General features: G+C 40.2%; 1 protein-coding gene across 7 annotated transcripts in view; it reads right to left on the bottom strand.

The window, feature by feature from the left end:
- Positions 1 to 20,237, bottom strand: part of LOC129179122 (protein unc-13 homolog C) — a 141,735-nt gene that overhangs the window by 99,062 nt on the left and 22,436 nt on the right. For 6 of the 7 annotated variants that reach the window (XM_054771971.1, XM_054771970.1, XM_054771974.1 and 3 more), the window contains exons 3-6: positions 14,506 to 14,528; positions 13,924 to 13,970; positions 8,637 to 8,715; positions 2,955 to 3,026 (exon numbers count right to left, since the gene is read on the bottom strand). In XM_054771971.1, the coding sequence (XP_054627946.1) occupies positions 2,955 to 3,026; positions 8,637 to 8,715; positions 13,924 to 13,970; positions 14,506 to 14,528 (221 nt within the window). The remainder of the gene's footprint in view (positions 1 to 2,954; positions 3,027 to 8,636; positions 8,716 to 13,923; positions 13,971 to 14,505; positions 14,529 to 20,237) is intronic. The other variant, XM_054771972.1, reaches the window with a different exon arrangement.

Raw genomic sequence — 20,237 nt, forward strand, 5'->3', positions numbered from 1 at the left:
AGACTGGTTGCACCAATAAAGACAATGAATCTTTCGTGTCTGTTCTCCCTCGGTTAGTCCATCCCTGAAGCACTTTTAAAATCACACTCTTGCTATTGTGTATCCTCAAATAATGGTCTCCACTCTAATAGACACCGCACCTCCATTAGTCGACCGCTCGCGGTAGCTGTAATTACCCTTTGACTATGTTTCTACAAGTGCCTCGGTGCATAAGTTCTGTAATGAGTGTGACATAGCAGCACTGTGCCAGGGCTGTACAGTGCGAACATTTCACTCACATGTGCGCCTAGAAGTAGACTGTAAATAAAAATAAAAATAATGAATAAAATAATGATAAAATAGTATGTGAGTATGTTTTTCCACCCTTTCATTTGCATTTTGCTCCTGAAGTAAGTCCATACAAAGTGAATCGCACTAGAGTAAAATGTTCACGCCCCTGTATGGAAATCTACAAGTCTCCTACAACTTTTTCTTTTTTCACATCGGCAACCTCCAAAACACAGAACTCTCGTGTTGACGCGCGATGACGTCTCAGCCACACAAGCGTACAGCCCTACAGCGGTGCAGCAAGTGCAAACTTCAATTAAGGAACTTCACGCAGCCACTCCGGAAAGCTGACGCTTGTTTACTTTTGCCAGGCTGAAGAGGCAACAGAAATTTAACCAGGTAGCAGTTACTTCCTTCTCCAACTCGACTACATTATGAGTAGGAACCAAAAACGACAAGTTCACACAAATGGAATTTGCTAAAGTGAGGCAATTCCGCATTCTATTCTCTTTTTAACACATGAATAACAATTCTCAGTCGACCAATCAGTGAACATTAGCGTCTGCCCATACACAGACATTTTATTTTTTTAAGGAGCCTCTATTGGAGAGGAGACCTTTATATGTTTAATACTACTACCGCTACTACTACTACTACTACTAGTACTACTACAGTGGAACCTCGGTTGGCGTTTGCCCCACTTATTGTGTTTTTCGGTTAACGTAAACCATTTAGTTAATTTTGCCTCGGTTGGCGTACATTTTCTGGTTATTGTCACAATACTTGTGGTGTCATTAATACACTGCGTGAGTCCAGCTGAGTTCTTAATGTATTTTTTAATCACAAAACGTCGTGTTAGCATCCTTAGCTTTCTAACAAAAAGGCAACCAGAACCAGAAGTCAGCTGTGTCACGTGATGTCGTTAGTGGTTGGCTCTCAAAAATGTTAACACATAGTTTTTACAGTTATAGTTTTACATGCATACAACAATTCTAAATGCAGAAAAAAATGATGAATGAAAGGGATAAATGAACCTTTAAGGTTACTTTAACCTTCAGTCAAGACATGACTGAAAGACACCTTCATCTTCAACACCACCTTCCTCTTTTGTCATGTGTTATTTCTTGAACTCAGTACTGTTACTCGCCTTCTTTATCAAAATGCTGGCACTTGCAACTTTCTATGGCTCCATTTTGGGTTAATGAGGTGAGAGACACTGTTGAATTTGAGAAACGGCAAAACAGGAAGGTGGTGTTGAAGACGAAGGTGTTGATCTCGCTGCCACATCGTATCTTTGGGAACAGTGATGCCAAGAATCACGTCTTCAATGAAGGAATCAGTGACTCTTTTCTGTAGTTGATTGTATTCACACAGCGTCTTTCAAGACATGCAAAGCACTGCACACGGTGTAAGGCCTTTATTTGTTTGTACATGCTTGTGCGCCACATTCAAGAGGTTTATTGTTGGGCACTGATTGTTGACAACAAATCTCATGAATCTTACACAAGCACTTATGCAAATAAAAGTATCCTCTCCAAAGGACGTCGCCATCGAATGAATGTCAAGTATTCTGAACAGTTGACCAAATAAAACTATAAACTGTCGGAGGAAATTTGATTTTGAGCCAACCAAAACTCCAATTTAAGCAATAATGAGTCACAAACGAAGGTTAATGCCTCCCTCATATTTGTCATGACGCAAGGAGTTCATCATGCAGCCCCCGGATATAATTGGTGTGGCTTGCAGAGAAAGTGCTCTCTCCTCCCTGTTATAAACCCGCCTCCCCCCTCAGGGAGAGACGAATTGCAATCAATTAATACAGAGACAGCTTTGGAGGTCAACACTGAAGTGTCTCTCACTATTGACTTAGACGTCCTGCCTGTCCTGTATTAGCTCGGCCTTACAGGGCTTGCTTGATTGCTTATTAATAATTGCTAAGCATTGTCAAAAAATGACATGATGGGAGAGGTTTTTTTATATATACAGTATATCTTGCAGAGGAAAAAAAATGTAGCCGAGGGACTTCTTGGACTGTTTCACAAGTCTTTGGAAGTGTTTAGAATCAGGCAGGCATTAAATAGAAGACGTCGCAAACATAAGATACCAATCAGATCCAGAAGCAGAAGAGATATTTTGCCATAGAAACGGTTTTATCAGAACTGGACAACATTGGCTGTTTATCTGTTCGTATCTTCGAGGGCTGCCATTGTTTACAGGCATCCAGCTTTCTCACTTTTGTGGTGTCTAAACGACGCCCCCTATATGGTTTTATTTATTTTGCACATTCTGAACAAGTTATATGAAGGAACATCACATGTTTACACTTGGAACCATACAACATGTCTGAAAAGGACGAGGAAAGAAACCGTGTCTCAGCAAATACAGCTGTTTAAACACTTCCTGTGTTTAAACGCACCTCTTATCCTTCTCAGACGACAGTTGTATCAGTTTGAAGCCACTCGCGCTGCCACATTATTTTTTATTTTGTACCCCTGTGTTCCTATCAATGTAGTCCTGAATACCGAACTGTAATGGCTGCAAGAAGCAGACCATGTGTGAAAGTTTTCTTTCAGAATAATCACCTCCAGTGGCTCCCTCGGTTCCCCTGAGGAACCTCATCTGACCCGCAAAAGAGCTCGGCTGCAACTGAACGTAAAGGCCAAGCATGCATGCTTGGTTATACTCACCAAGTCCTCGTTATTCAGGGTGGAGCGGTTCACCAGAGCGAACGAGATGCCTGCCTTTCGAGCAGTGAGGGTCTGAGAGCAGAAGTGGAACAAGGCAGATGATGATGAGGAGGAGGAGGAATAGGAGGGAGAGAGAAATCCAATGACCTATTTTAGAGTTTTCTGCAATTTATCACAGCCAGTAAAATAAACCATCATACAGAACCTCCAGCTTGGCATATATTATCATAATATATCAAATCGTATACATCAATAGCATTCAGTCATGTAGTTGGAATAGGGTGGATAAAATAGTCAAAACTTTATTAATGATAATGTTTGCATGCACTGTACAGTGGAACCTCTTATGTTGTGCAATTCGAAATTTGATCGGAAATTTTGCGAAAACTGAGCAAAAAAACTGAGGAACAACGATGTTATCAGTTGGGCAAGCATCAGATCATTCCTTCATCAAACTTTGTGCACGCATTTGACTTTTTTGTGGCCTTATTTGCAACACCAAGAGTTGGAAGTCTCAATCAGAGATGTACTGTCCGTACGTACATCAGGCGTCAATTGACATTTTCAGCAAATTAATTAACATCATCATAATGTTGATGATTCTAGCCACAATAATCCGTTTTTCAGCTCACATCGGAAGTTACGTTGCACGTAAGCGGACTCGCAATTAAAGCAGTAACACTCCAGTGTCACTATACTCTTTCTCATTAGTTATAGATGTTAAGGTGGAGTGTTTTTACGTTTTGCGGTTAGCAGTAGTTAACTTACGTTAACACTTTAAGAAGGTTAACATGTTATTAAAACATTGCATGTACAGTTACAGTGGAAGCAGTTTGACCTTAAATGTGTTGCCTGCTGTGGTTAAGTACTGCATGGGGGCCTTAACTCTTGAAAACTGTAAATTCCACCCACTTTACGCGTCAACACTGCAAGTCACGCCCCACGCAGCACACACGCATGCACATTAGTTATATTTGTTGTCAGAAAACAATAGCAATTTGGCAAAGTTTAGCTAGTAACATTACCTATCATTGAATGTCTAGCCTGTCATAACCACACAGTGACTCTAAATTGTCAGTCGCTTGTCTGAGGCTGCTGTTGTGTATGAGCACGCGCCATGGATGTTTACATGAATACCAGGCAGCGGGAAGTGAAAGCTGTGTACGCCAATCCTCTTGTTCGCGTCCAACGCAATTTTTTACAAAGTTTAACTTTGAAATGTGACAAATAGAGACATGAATTGTTCAAACTGTTCTTTTAAACCACTATTGGTAACATATGCTAGACGGTGGTGGTGATTTTTCTCTGTGTTAAAAAAAAAATAGTTCGGAGCTGAAGAGGGACATCACATTTAAGAACTGAACTGAGCTATTTCCATTTTTTTCTATTTTTTGGGGTGGAATTTGTTTCAAAATCCAAACAAATCAACATCCTCAAACGACCTTTAGGGGTTCCGCTGCATAGATCAACTTGAGCACAGACGAGAAAGAAGCTTACCAAAGCCTGTGGTTTCCAGGAGGCCACAAAATCAGAATGAAAGAGAGAGACACACAAATCAGACAAGTTGTCAGAGTTTAAACACAACTGAAAGCACTAAAATCAGAGTAACTCTATTTAGTCTGCATATTGAGGGTCTTTAACTGCCATGCAGGACTGCTGCTCTTAGACAAAATTATACAGCCATTAAGTGCATGAGTTTGTTGTCGTTTTCTATTCGTCCATGCATTAAATCTTACTCGACTGCAGTCATGCTTGACTTTTTTTTTTTTTTCCCCTTCAGCTCTCAGTTGGGTAAAGCTTTGCCCATATGTCCTGCTGTATGCTCTGCACATTCATTTGACACAGAAACACAAAGACGTGTACAGTATATGAGTGACTGACTCTCACACCTCCACCAACACAAACACACGCCAATAGACGCACAGTATACACGTAGAAATAATGTTTTTTTTAAACGGAAAATATCCACTGAAACTTTGAACCCATTCTGGAGGAAGTTAGGCGACACAAACACTGACTGCAGACACTTGACGGCTGACAATAACTGCACCGGTCTTTACCACCACCCTCTTGTGTGTGTGCAGCCCAGTTATGGTAAAGATCCATGTGGAGGGCCGTAGAGCATGGCGAAGGGACCTCTACATGAACTGTGAGCGTTGATGTAAGTTTATCAACATGCACCGGCACTGCTGAGGTTGCTGCAGGCAATACCATATGAGCCAAGATAGGAACTGATCGGCTGCTTTATAAATCAATTCCCATCTTTATTTTGTTTTTTTTTCCTCGCTTTTTTGGCTTGTTCATGCATATTCACTCCGTGGTTATGTGGTTTCTGTTCATTCAGATCAAAAGCTGCTGCTGCTGCTGCCCTGAAGCAATCATACAGCAAAAAGGGGGAGGAGGGGGGCACATTGACAAAGGAGAAGCATGACGAGGGGGTAAGGGGGGCGACCATCAATTGTTTTGCTGACTTCATCCCACGTGTAAAAGGCTTGTCGAGCGTCACTTTTACATGATTTAAAAGCCTCGCACTATTAAATCAGAAGTCAATGAAGTCTCTCCCGTATATTTTTGGGTTGAGTTGTCAACATTTCACATTAAATCAAAAATAAAAAAAAAATGGCATCGGTTATATAGACTGAAATCTGACAACTCACTGAAAAATATCACCCATAGCTGTTATGGGTCTGTGTAGGAATGGCAAAATACTAGGGGTGTAACGGTACATGTATTTGTAATCTGATTTTTCATTACGGTACAGATGCGGACCAAGTTCCCACAGGGAACACATTGAGTGAGGGACAGAAAGCGTAACTGCCGTGCGATATACTCTATCATGTGCCTACTCCATAAACAAATACAATTCAGCCTTGAAGCAAACACTCTTCCGTTGTTAGTCTCCTGTTTGAGAATGCTTTGCTTTCCTGGTGAAATACATAAACGGACAAGGACAAGTAGAAAAGACAAAAGCAGTGGGAGAGAACAGGAACGGGACTACAAACTGGAACTATTAATGCTGCACTTTTGGTAATAAGGAATTCAGTTTCTTAAAAAATAAAATAATTGACACTGTTCAAACTGTAAATGTTGCACTTGTCTGCATTGTGGCACTTTCCTAAAAAGAAAACATTGTTAACTGTTATATATTATTTTGTGGAGATGTGATTCACAACAAGGTCGGAGTTGAGGACTCCACTGAACAAAGTAACAGTTGCTACGACAAACATATGACCGGAAGTGAAACCCTCCCCCCAGAGGCACTACCCCTTGGCGAATGTCCACCATAAATGTCCTACCATAAATTCCAGACTAGCCGCTACTTTTTTCACAGACTTTGAACTCTGTGGCTTAAACCATGATGCGGCTAATTTAAGGCTAAAAGAACTACAGATGATGCTAACGGTGGTTAGAGTGAGGATTCACAAAGTAGTGAATTGGAGTCATAAAGTGGACTACTCCACTATAGTATCATGTTTTGAAGTCTTATGCAGTGTTTTGATCTGACAAATCTTCAGTAATTTTAATCAAGTGTAGAATTTCTACAGCTTCTGCTTGGAATGTTTGGACCACGGCAGCTGTTGAACTCTCCATCTCATGTGTCACTCATCGGATCTAATGAGTGATGCTGGCAACACCAACAGCAAGGTCTATAGTATGTCCTTCTGTGTAAATATCCCATGTTACAATGTGGACAGCTTTGGCTTATAGACAAGTGCTGCCTATATACGGGAAAAAAAAATCTTGCTCAATAGTCCGGAATTTACGGTATATTGTGGGTCACCACAAGCCCCCACCCCCCCAAAAAAAACTAACAAAACAAAAACATCAGCCCCTGGAGACAAAATGGTAGGAATAACAGCAACAGTCTCGTTCTGAATCCATCTCCACATTTGGTGACCCCGACGTGATTTCTTAACTATATTGTGGGTCACCACGATTTAACTGTTTTTTAAATGTTATATTTTTACACCCGAACTGTAGTCTTAAAACCGAGGTATGTACCAACCCGTGATTATGGCGTACCGTTACACCCCTACAAAATATACACGTAAAAAATCCCAAAAAGACAAATTAAAAAAATAAAAAAATAAGACGACAACCCATACTTACCAAGACAATGTTGGTTTTTAATTTAATGAGAGATATGGACAAATACAGCATCAACTCATGTTGGTCACTGTGATATAAACATTCATCAATTTCTACTGTATGTGCATAACAAAGTATTGTTCCGCATTCAAATGCGCCTTACGTTACTCTCCTTGAGCCTCCAAATGTTAAAACACGAGCATCAACATAAATAACTATCTCGTACATGATGATGACAAACATACGTGCACAAGACGAGACATGTGCTGCACGCCATGGACAAACGAGTACAAACAGACATGGATGGTATTTGGCATCGCCGTCGTCATTGTGAGGCAGCGAGCATGTGCTACTAAAGCGGACTTCGCCGCAACAGGCGTTACTGTCGGATATGTTATGACACATTATATGCCAATAAAAAGCGGGTTGGACAGCATCACTGGGTTGCATTGTCAAACATACTCTCTTGGATAATTAATCACACACGCTAAATAGCCCGAATGCTTGTATCACAATGTAGGAAAACACCAGCTTGTTGTACTGTACATTTAGCTTAACCATCCCATTCATTTAGTCCTTAAATATTGTAAATATACTGTATTTCCTCTAGAGGTGGCCTACACTCTAATAGACAACCAAATAAATGAATACAATTTGGTACTTCTAAGTGGCTGGTAGATGTCTTTAAGCAACACAAAGGACCTGCAGAGCAGTTATTTCATCTGTAAAGCTCCAGTCTATGTTGGAATTCTAAAAAGTACCTCCTTCCTACTATTACACACGTCTCACCCCTAATAGATGCCTGGTGTTCTCTGCAGTTAAGTAAAGAAATGCTTCTACACTACATGAGGAAATATGGTAGTTTAATTTAAAGACATTACTGTAGTCCCTGCAAAGCAACCAGTTTATATTGACTTTGTTGTCGGTCCATGTAGCCGATTTTGACCTCTCAATTGTCCAATCTCCTAATTTGAGAGATTGCTTCGCTTCTTAAAAATTTCCGGGGTGTCCTACATTTTGACGACTGTAAAAGGCATATGTGGCGGCCACTGTGGGCACGTTACCGATATCCTCAAAGTTTTATAAATGTTGAGACAAATGGTCAATGACCTATGTACAATTACAGTAGTTGCAAAATGTTGCATTTCGTAAATGTGTGTACCAATTTAGTTACAGTTAAAGTTACAGCAGGCGTTTTTGTAGCGCGCATTGAGCTGTGCGAGAAATTTAAAGCAAGTCTGACTTATGGGGTCAACGTTTGGTGATTAACAGCTCCACCAGGTGGTGTATTTGTCAGAAAAATAATAGCACAGGCGACACAGTAGGGGTGCGTGTTTTGACAAATTTTCACCCTGTTGTGTGCATCGGGTCAGGAGTAGAAAACTTTACACAAACAAATCAAGGTTTTTTATACCAGATATTGATCAGGAACCTGTAGAATCTATCAGGTGGCCAGTAAAGCACACATTCCTGTTGCCGTCTTCAGCTCATACTCACACAGCGTGGGGTTCCAGTATTGTGCCACAGCCAAAAGGTCACTCGGATAGATTTGACATAAATCACATGCAACCTTGTTTGAGGCAGATGACTCACCAGGTCTCGGACAAGAGGCACTGTCCTCTTGCGGCGTAAATCTGGCATGCTGTCAATACCATAAAGAATACTGCCAGCCCTAGAGAAGCAAACAGATTTAACATGTATTAATATCGTATAACAATACCACGCGACTGTGATTTACGTGGCCAGAAAACATCATGGATCACACCTTCCTGTCTAAGCTTACTCACCACTGAATGTGACTTTATATGGTGGACCACGTTTATTGCAATCCTTGAGATACCATTCTGGATTGTATGGACGCAAACTCCCATTTCGCTACTAACTGATACATTTAAGAAAGGCATGGAGGCTACCATAGCTGCAGTTTTATCAGAACTGCACATTTGCTCAAGAATTTAACCATGTGGACTGCATTACATGCTGTGTAACATGCTTTAATGACGATGATATGACGACTGTTCAATCACCTTCCTCTATCTTCAGTTTGTGTCTTGTCTTACAGTTTCTGTTGTATCTTGTTTGTGCATATTTGTGAACAAAACATTTTAGGATTAAATTGTTTTGCGTTTTAGGTTCGGTTCAGATACAAAATTGTTAGGCTAGGCAGCACTCAGTCTGTGTTTTCACCGCTTCTGTTCTGTTGGATTTATAGTGGAAGCTCAAAATTCATGATACCCTTTGAAACCTAGCACAGCATTCAGGAAATATACACCTATAAAACCATAGAAAAATATAAAATCACACAAAAACATTAAAGGCATCATGCAGGAAATAAATAAATAAATAAATAGTTGCACAGCTCACAGGTCAACCAGTGTCCCGGAATGGTTTGTGTTTAACCTTTTAAGGTTCCGATGTATTTTATGCATATCTACTCCAACCAAAGTAATTACCTATAGTTTTACTTTTTATTAATAAATTACCTATAGTTTGACTTTTTATTTGTTGTATTAAGTATAATTTCTTTGTGACAATTTTTTTACGCTATTTTGTTTATAGACAATTAAGCTCAGATGTATCAGACCCTAGCCACATGTGAGTTTAAAGTAAAAGTGTATGTATATATTTGAAAGGGAATGACAAAGGACAGTGGTAATTAGGGATGTTCCGATCTTCAGGTATCGGGATTGGCTACTGATCTGCTGTGTTTTGAAGATTGGATAAAATCGGCTTGTGTCATGAGATCGGGCCGATCCGGGTGCCGTATAACATTCGTAACTCTGAGCCACACTCCAACATGGTAGGTGCAGTAATGTGCCTCAAAGCTGGTTGCCACTATTCTCCTGCCAGCCACAAGAAGAAGAAAACGCAACGCATGTCCACGGTGTACCGTGGTGAAGTTAGTTTCACGTTGGACGTTGGATATTTGGCTCCATAGCTACAGCGATAGTTCCCCCCTTACTGTGTTCGGACTGCTGTGTCATGGTGCGGGGAGCTCGCACGGGAAGTACCGCTGTAACCGCTGGTTGTTTATACTAGGGACCGTCAATAAATTACCATTGCATTGAAAAATATTTTGCATGCTCATTTTTTCCAATTTTATCTTTTATTGGATGGACTTTTGTTGGATTAGGGACCTGACCCACAGACGTTTTTTGTTACAAAAGCCAAACAATATTGTTGGTCATGCTGTGTAATAAAGTCAATTCAGCAATACAATTTTTAATGCTTTGAAGAGCAATTTTCATAACCACCTTGAATTTCACAAATTCATGTTTGTAACAAAAGCTTATTATTTATATATATATATATATATATATATATATATATATCATATATTAGGGATATATAATATATTATTATATTATATATATATATAAAAGGATTGGGATCAGATCAGATGGGCAAAAGTATAAAAAGGATCGGAAGCCAAAAAATGTGGATCAGGACATCCCACATGGTAATAGTGGATTATAATGTCTAGCGAAGGAGTTTTCAAAGTGTTGGAGAGTAACCCTCCCAACGGACAATGCAACAGAGTCTGTGCCTCCCCTATTCCCCGAGAAACACATTTTTCACAAGTTTTCTACTGAGCCCAGTGGTTCTCAGTAATTTTCTGTCATGGCACCCCGAGGGGACAGAATGTTTTTCACGCCCCCGCAATTTAAAATACTATTGTGAACCTGATAATACTAGTATTTATTTATTTTTCTGAACAGACTGAACTCAAAACTGAAACCATGAAATACAACTAAATGCGTACCTGGAGAGCAACGAAGCAAACACGCATATTCAAGGGTTATAATGCATTCCATGCACGAAAAATGTGTACATGTGGGCAGGTTTGCAGTATTATTGAAAGCTCCCCCTGCCTCTCAAATCCCCCTCACAGCTCACCGCCTGCCCCACCACTTGAGCAGCACTGGCTTAGCCCAAACTCTATTTAATCTCTCACTGTTAGAAGTAAAATCTATTCACTTTGCCTTTAACATAACTAAAGTTAGCTTGTTGTTCTTATTTTCACTTTAAAAACTACGTTTAGATAGGATTTTATTTTTTTCACAACGTATCATTTCCAGTTAGAAGAGCTTCACTCTATCATGGTTTTTCAAAAATATATTCATTTTGATGTTTTGTGGTTGAATACAGCCCATTATTAGTCCAAAAATATGCACATTGAAGCACATGCATAAAAATGGCTAAATGAACTAAAATACATATGAAAGATGCTGTGAATATGTAGTATTCTACACTGGTCACGAGGTGTCGTTATGCATTTATGTTCAGTGAGACACAAAGAGCAGACTTGATCGCCGGAACAACAGGCTTTTATTGCGGGTTTGGTTTCTCAAAACAGCACAATAATCCCTAATAAAGACACGGGGTACTGTTGCTGCAGGTAACCCACACAAAGCTAAAACTCAACTCTGAACCCCCGATGTCACTTCCTGTTCGCCCACCACCTAGCTTCCCTGAAGGGAGCACGTTTATAGTAAGACACGCAAGCACAAGCACAAGTTCAAGTAAACAGGTTTTCTGTGCTCCAGCTACAAAAATAGTCCTACTTTGTGGAAATTCACTAATCATGGTGGAGCCTGGAAGCAATTAACCGCCATAAATGAGGGATTACTGTATTGCATTTCATGTTTATTCAGCAGCGCGTTGCTAACTGTGCGACCAATTAACATTTAACTGTACTATATAGTAATGCATGCAAAATATAAAATTCATAATGAATGAATAGTAAAATCAGTTTGAGCATGTATCCTATAGAAAGGATGAGACAATGTTTCAATCCAGATATTATCCCGATTGCTTCTGTGTGTGTGACATTTAGGTACTCGGTCGTCTCGGCTTCTCACACTCCCTGGGGTCCGCTCCGCATCCTTCCCTTGCTGTCCCGTCAGCCTTGCTCCTTTGCCACGAGGCTCTCAGTGGCATCACCTCAACTGTCACTCAAAAGCCTCTCTAATGACCTCGACATCAAGTTTCCAATGCCTCTGCGCTGTTGGAGCTTCCTCAAGCCTTTGTGTCAGCCCCCTCAGCGACATCGGGGGTATGACCCTTAAAGTTGCACAACGTGACAAGCTGAGCGGGGCCCTTGCCTCACCCCCATGTCCTCCTGACTCTCGATGCCTTAATGTGGCTCGGATCGGGTCGGGTCAGGGTCACATACTGTAGGCTAAATAGTAGGGGTGGGAATTGTAAGGTAGCTTTTGATATGATGTTGTTGCGTGGTACATGATGTCTCCGTAATGATACTGAACTATGAGAGCCAAAGATATGTTATGATAACAATATTTGGTCCCCCCAAAAAATAGTTTGCCATCGCACAGTCAGAGTATCTGTACCTGATGTTGGAGTAACGACATTTGACTGTTTATCGCGGTTAGTTGGTTCCAGACTCGACTGCGATAAGTTAATTTACACACAGTATGATTAAATATTAATAAATGAAACATTTTTGTTGTTAGGACATAGAAAACCTGTTTATGATGCTGACGTGTAAAAATATGTTTTTTTTAACCATTATTAGAGCCCTGTAGAAATGAAATAACACCCCTGTATTCACCTTTACACTCCTATTATTCTTTGTTTACACCACATTGCTAATGAGCAGGCTACTGGATCACTGCAGGGACACGAGACGGCCACCATTAGCTTAGCAAGCTACCAAGCTCAGTAGTTAGCCGCTCCAATTTATTTATTGTGAACTTAAGAAAGGGTTTCAAATGGAGTGGGGACAAAGAAAGAAGCCAAAAACTTACCACTTCCATACGGAATGAGAGGAGAACTTTTTTTTTTACTCTGTCATGTCGGACATGCCATGTCTGGCTACATGCAGTGTTAAGGTAATCTATTCTAATGTCATGTCTGGTGGAGATTTGATTCACAATGTCTGGTGTCATTACTGATGCTTAGTGACCAGAATAGTACATGACTTGTCTTTCAGTATGTTTTGACAAATAATGGGCCATAATCAACCACGAAACAGCGATCATTAATTAATTATTTTTTTTTTTTTTAAAGATAGTGTGAGGGAACAATGTAGTGCACTGCATTGCAATATTCAATATGTCTCAATCCTAATTAGTTGGATCAGATCAGACAATACTGTAACTCATAGTATAGCTCCTATTCTTTCAATTCTATTGTATTATATTCATGGCAGGTTGCTTTTTATATTAGAGGTACTGTATACCTGGTTTTCCTCTTTTCTAGTAATCTTCAAACTATTTTTTTCCTCCTTTTCTTGCAGTTGAACTACTGCGACCAAGCAATTTCTCTTGTGGAGCAATAAAGTCTGTCTGAGTCTAATAACAATATTGATACCTGATGATGGCGAATCAGTTCTGTACTCTATTTCGAGATATAAGGATATAATACCAGACCTGCCAACCTTGAAGAAATTTGTACGAGTATTGTTTATTGTATCGGTACTATACTGTGAGAGCTAATGACATGATAGCTTGTGATATTGATATTTGGTCCCACCCATAATATTTTGCTGTTTAACAGCAACGGAATGGATAACTGATGTTGGCGTACTAGAATTGGACCGCGAGAGTGAATAATGGATACATTGCAATATTGCAAAATCGTTTTTTCTTTAATGTTTTACAACATTTTACAACTTTTACAAAATTCTTAATTTATAGTCACTGTGAAAAGAAATATCTGGATTGCATTGCAATATCTTTGTGTGATAATATCTTGCTCATATTTCACCAACCGGGAGCATACTTCCTTAACTAATTGGGGACTGCCTGCCAGGGAGACAAAAGATTCCTGTCACATTCCGCAGCCTCCTTTTGAGGGTAAAAAATAAGCCAGCCAGAAATTGTAGACCGATTAGACGAGAAAGTGAGCCACCACTCACCCTCCAGACTGCAAGCCGAGCACTTTGGGGTCCAAAATACTGCGAGGCTGCAAGAGAGAAGAGAAAGGCACTGTGTTTAGAAACCACAGGCTATGAGCCACACACAGCTAATTCACAACAACAAAAACAACTCCCACATTCGGGAGTCAGTTCAGGATAAAATAAATGATAGGCAAGGAGAAGAAGGGGGAGGAGAGCGCAGCAAGAAGGGAGGGAAGCACCAAAGGCAAAAAGACCAAATTATTCCACATCAATGTAATTTGTGGGCTCAAGACTGAAAATGATGTCGCTTTTGGTGCTTCGGGCCCGATATGCCTATTGTGTAATGCTCCCTGTTCACTGACCAAAAAATGCGCTACACAAATTCCTCGGAGAAGGGAGTAACAGAATGGATCAGCACAGGGATGGCAAGACCAATTGTAATTTGGCACATGCTGGACTTTCTTTTTTTTTTTATAACACCTGCAGAAATACGAACACACTGACTGATACACTCATTGCAGACATTGCAGAGCGACAGACAAACAAACACGTGCACATGCATACATCACATGGATCATAAGAAAAAAACGAGTTGAAAACCTGAGTATCCAAAGCACTGCAGTCTGAAACGAGAAAATGATAGGATATTTAATAAAGAACATCTCACTGGGAAATACACTCATTTAGTGAATGGGAGTGTCCTCTTCAGAAGACAAACTATGGAGTTGAGACTGAATCAACAACCGTTGCAGCCAAGTAGTGCACCCCACTTTACCTCAATTGTTTCAAGTCACAATTCATCAACAATTCATTGATCTTATCATTTATTATGTCCATCCTTCATCAGGATATGGGCTTTGCATGATAATCTATATTCTGTTAAAAATAAAAACATCTATGATACATCATATTTACAGTATGTACGTATGCATAAAGACATTAAATGGAATCAAATATACACTTTTCTCACATATTAGCATTAAAAATGCAGTGTACGGTACTGAAATGACTAATTACAGTTTTATTTTTATTTTTTTGGAGCAAAACAAATACATACATACATACCAGGAAGTGTGTATATAATATTTATACCTATAAAGGTATGTTTTCACAGTCATCTGTGTATGCTGTTTTAAATGTTCAAGCGTATGTGTTAATTGGCACAGTACATCTTAATGCCATTATTTTGGCCCCGTCCTAGTAGTTAAGCCTATTGTTACTGAGATTTCAGGAATTAACACATGTGGTGGAGCATAGAATGAGTTTGAGGCCCAAAAGGAGCTGAGGTAAACATTTAAATGACCAACTCTGAACATTAAATGGGTTACATTAATGCAATATGATATGAACCCTATCGCTGATCGAGTTGGTACACCTGATTTAACAGGCATGTAGACACAGGGCGTCAGGTGAGCACCAGTGCTCCGTATCATATTGCCATTTTGGAAGTACAAGCCATTACAAATAAGCAGTTCTGCAGAGGCGTAATTAGTGCACTATTGATCCACGGATGATAGATGGCAGCGCGATGGTGATGTAACGTGCTACAAACTGCAGGCAGCTGCTCACAAGAGAGTGATTACTGTACGTTGTTGCCTGGATTAAATTAACATAAGGAACTTCGTGTTTGTTGTTGACATGCTGTCAAGAGGGCTGTTCATACAATATAGATGGTGTCTTGTGTACTTGAAAGTTAGCACTTATTTGTATTTTAATGGCTAAACATTAAAGGATAAATCAGAACGTGTGCATCCACCAAGAATAAAAGTTGCTGACTACAAGTTGCATGCATTTAAAATACAATCGTTTTTAAAAACAACAGGATGGGAAATGTGAGTGTCAGGTGTTACAACTTGCACACAGGCGGTGTCCTATCTCAAATGCTACCTCTGGAAAATAGTCTGTGTTGACTTAGTTCTCCCGATTATGAGTTGTTTATACTGAACAGTGGCATGTAAAAGACAGGCTGACATCCACCCATCTATCCTCTATGCCGCTTATCCTAACTAGGATATGCTGGAGCCTATCCCAGCTGACTTCAGGCGACAGGCGGGGTACACCCTGGACTGATCGCCAGTCAATCGCAGGGCCCATATACTGTAGACAAACAACTATTCATACTCACATTCATACCTATGGACAATTTAAAGTCGCCAATTAACCTAACATGCATGTTTTTGGAATGTGGGAGGAAACCGGAGTACCTGGAGAAAACCCACGCACAGGGAGAACATGCAAACACCACACAGAGATGACCAACGGAGATTCGAACCCAGATCTTCCCAATCTCCTGGCTGTGTGACCAACATGCTAGCCACAGGGCCACCGTGCAGCCCGAGGCTGACATTACAATACAAATTAAAAGGTTAAATGCCGTCATTATAACCAGGGCGTTTTCTTTGTCTTGTGGGTGGCGGGAGTCAAGTGGCAACCAGCTTCGAGGCGCATTACTGCACCTACCATGTTGGAGCTGGCCCAGAGTTGTGAAAGTTATACGGCAACCGGATCGGCCCGATATGGGTCGGATGCTGATATTATCTGATCTTCTAAATACAACAGATCCCGATCCTGAAGATCGGATCAGAACATCCCAAAACAGAACCAATGTTGTAATAGCGGTAAAGTGCAAATGGCCTCATCAGCTGGCCAGCATAAATACCAGTTTACATTGTAAAAAAACATTTGGAAAGTGTAACACGCATGAGTAGCACTTCCAACATTTTAAAGCGCATGCAGAGGTACAGTAGATAAAGCTGCTGGATGCTGACCACTCATGATACTTCAAATGCAGCTACTGCCATCTTTTGGAGTTAACAAAAAAACATCAGGAGATTGCCCTCCTGTAGTTGTTCATGTCAAGGTTTTTGATCCAGCGCTAATTAGAGACCCCAATGGTTATTTCTATTTGTAGACCATAGGGTAGGTGAGGGCATTACTAGACTTTGACCAGCAGAGGCACAACCTTCTGGCAATGCCTTGGCCTTACGTTTTTGTGTGTATGAAATTATCTTTAGTCTTGTAGGGAAAGTCCACATTTTTTTTATTTATAAGTGAATGGACCCACAATAATAGTGGTTCACCTGCTAGGTTATTACACCAGGTTTTAGATTTGAAAAGACTACAGTGTCAATTCTTGGTTCCAAAGTTGAATTTCTGTGGTCAATTCCACAACACAACAAGGAACTCAGCTGTGTGCACGCGGCATGGACAGCAATCAGCTAAGCTACTTTGAGCCGCAGCGCTCCAAGATTGAGCCATCTCTCGTCCGCAGCCACACGAGATAAAGCCTCTCAGCTCGGCTCAGATGAACCTCATTTCACAGGTGCCTTAAATCTCGGGAAAACTGTAACAAAGATAGCGCCCGCAGTATGTTCCCCGTGCGCCACAGGCAAAGTGTTGCGCCAGTAACAATCGCAGTAAATTTAGCATCTTGTGTGCCGACACGCGTGATCACACCTCGCATAGATCAGCGCTCAGCAGAGCAGAAAAGCCTGCTTTTGGCTGATAGTGGAAATACACAACAACATTCGCTCCAATGTGGACATAACCAGAGACACAGTAAATACAGTATATGCTAGTGAGTTTCTATTTACTTGTACAGGCACACATACACAAGGGAGAACAATCCTCAGAGCAAGTGAAACAATTGTTACGTAATCAAAAAAGCCCCCAATTTGGTAAAAGCTGTATGACACACGGCTGTATGGTCGTGAAGAGCTTTAACCTTGTCTCCAACTGATGGAAGGGATTTTGCTAATGCTTATCACATTAGGTCAGATCTTAGCAGAGGATTTCAAAATGCTGCCATCCAATATGGAGTAGCAGGCTAACAATAAAAATAACAATTCCAGCAGTTGCTGTAAAAAAAAAAAAAAATCATAGCATATTTGGTTGTTTACTGTCCACAATCCACTGGACGAAATTCAACATTCTCAGTCAACTAGATTATGTGATAAATCTCTCCTCCCGATATGCTAGTCTGTCTGGAGCTGTCCTATCTAGTCAGAGTGGGGTTTGTCCCACCTAGTCATTGAGCATGAACTGATGAAGCCTGCTCAGATGAGAGGCGAAACGTCTTCTAAAACAACGTGAACAGTCCAGTTACAATCCTAAGAAAATATAGAAAACCTGTCTATGACCTTCTAAATGTGGTTTTTAACATGATTAGATCCCTGCAGATATGAAATAACAACCCCCAAGTTACATTCGTATTACCCAATATAGTTGACTTCAAAAGAGAAAAGAAGACTTTTTGTGTTGGGGTACGCACAGCAAGTGACATTGCGAGTTCAGAGTTGAGTTTTAGCTTGGCGTAGGATACGGCTGCAACAGCAGCGGGCATTACTGTGCTTGTTGTGAGATAATTCAAACCTACAAAAAAAGCCCTTTTTCCCTGCAGGCAAGTCTGGTGCTTGCGTGTCTCACCGAACATTACAGTAACATTACTGACACCTAGTGACCCATGTAGAATACTACATATCATCACAACGTCTTTTAAATGCGTCTTCTGAATGCCTTATATTTGTATTTTATTTCATTTATATAATTTTATTTTTTATGTTTGAAAGTGCTTAATTTAATGAAAACATAAGTACATTTGCTTGAATATTCAAATATGTTTATTAATAATAGGCCCTATTCAACCACAAAACAGAACGAATTATTAATTAATATATTTTGGAAAAACTGATTGAGTGAAGCCCTGAAATTGGAAGTGCGAAGTGGCGAGGCATTACTGTACACAGCTTTTGTCATTTTGTTATCTAGCCACATGTCCCTGTATCACTTCACAAGAGTACTCACTTGTTCAGTTGTATGTGTGGCAAGTATTCAGGCTTTTCTAGCTAGTGAGATGACTGGCACTGCATGGAGTCAACAAGAGAAGTGTATTCACTCATTGGTACCGTTTTCTCTGCAAAAATCTTTTTCACCGCTTCGCAGATGTCAACTCCCCTTGCAGTTGTCTTTAAGGGCAGTGGAGTGTGGGCAGGTTGGGGTTCGATCCTCCGTCCTCCCGTGATCGTGTCGAAGTGTCTTGGGCAAGATACTAAACCCCCAGTTGCTCCTGATGCTGTGTCTGTGTGCTGTGTAGGTAAACGTGCTAGCAGTGTCAAAGTGCTTTGAGTGCCTCGGAGGTGGGAAAGTGAAAGACCATTTACCATTTACCATAGTGTCTGCTGCTTACACAAAGCCGTCTTTATCTCAGGAGCGTTTGCTGCCTGTTAGCACGGTAGCGTTTGTGACACATACAGTACTATCATGTAATGTCTCTCCCCATTGTGCCGCTTTTCCGTCACCATAGTCACCCCGCAAATGAGACACACTCAGATTTCTTTAACCGTATTAAAAGGAACTCTTTCCTCCATTCGCAGTGAAAATGACACGTTTTCTTTCTTTTTCTTGCCATGTTTTTGGAGGTAGAAACCCATTCAGCTTCTTTGTGCGGCACTCGCTAGCTTGTCTTGTCTCCATGAATGCTGAGGTTTTGTTACAACAATAGTGACCTTTGAACTACACTCAGCCAGCGTTCATATAGAGAGCAACGTTGGTTAGCGTCATTAATTAATTCCGGAGGGTCCGTCTATAGCCGATACGAACGTTAACCAAATCAATTTTTCCCATAAGAGATAATGTAAATCCAATTAATCTAGTCCAGAAAACAAACACGTTTTTAGTTTTGCAATTATAGTTTTACGTACATAAAACAATTTGAAATGCATATAAACACATATATATGATGACTCAAGGAGATACATTTGCATTTAAAGTTACTTTTACCTTCACGGAAGGCGTGATTTTTGACGTGCCTGTTCCCAAAGATACGATGTGGTAGCAAGATCAACACAGATACCACCTTCCTGTTTTGCTGTGAGTTATTTCTTGAATTCAATAATGTTTCTCAAATCAGTAACCCAAAATGGAGCCAAAGAACTAACTGAGGTCAAGAAATGTTGATTTCACTGTCACATCATGTCTTTGGGAACAGTCACGTCTTCGGTGAAGGCAAAAGAAACACTAAATATTCATTTATCACTTTCATTCTTAATTTATATGCCTTTAGAATTGTTTTATTTATGTAAATTTTTTGTCTTCATTTACCAAATTCTGTGTTTTGTGTAAAATTACTTATGTAAAAATCCTCAATGAACGGCTACAAAAATATAAAATACATCACAATACAATATGTCAAATCCGTGCATGCAAATTTCTAACTCTTTACAAACAAAGTAAAGAGAAAAAGCAGCAACCAGGTAAGAGTTGTCTTTACTGAAGATCGCCAATAAAAATAATAAAAGATAAAAATAATTTTAATATTTTACGTCTCAACATCT

This window comes from Dunckerocampus dactyliophorus, chromosome 3 (genome assembly GCF_027744805.1).
Source record: "Dunckerocampus dactyliophorus isolate RoL2022-P2 chromosome 3, RoL_Ddac_1.1, whole genome shotgun sequence".
NCBI lineage: Eukaryota > Metazoa > Chordata > Actinopteri > Syngnathiformes > Syngnathidae > Dunckerocampus > Dunckerocampus dactyliophorus.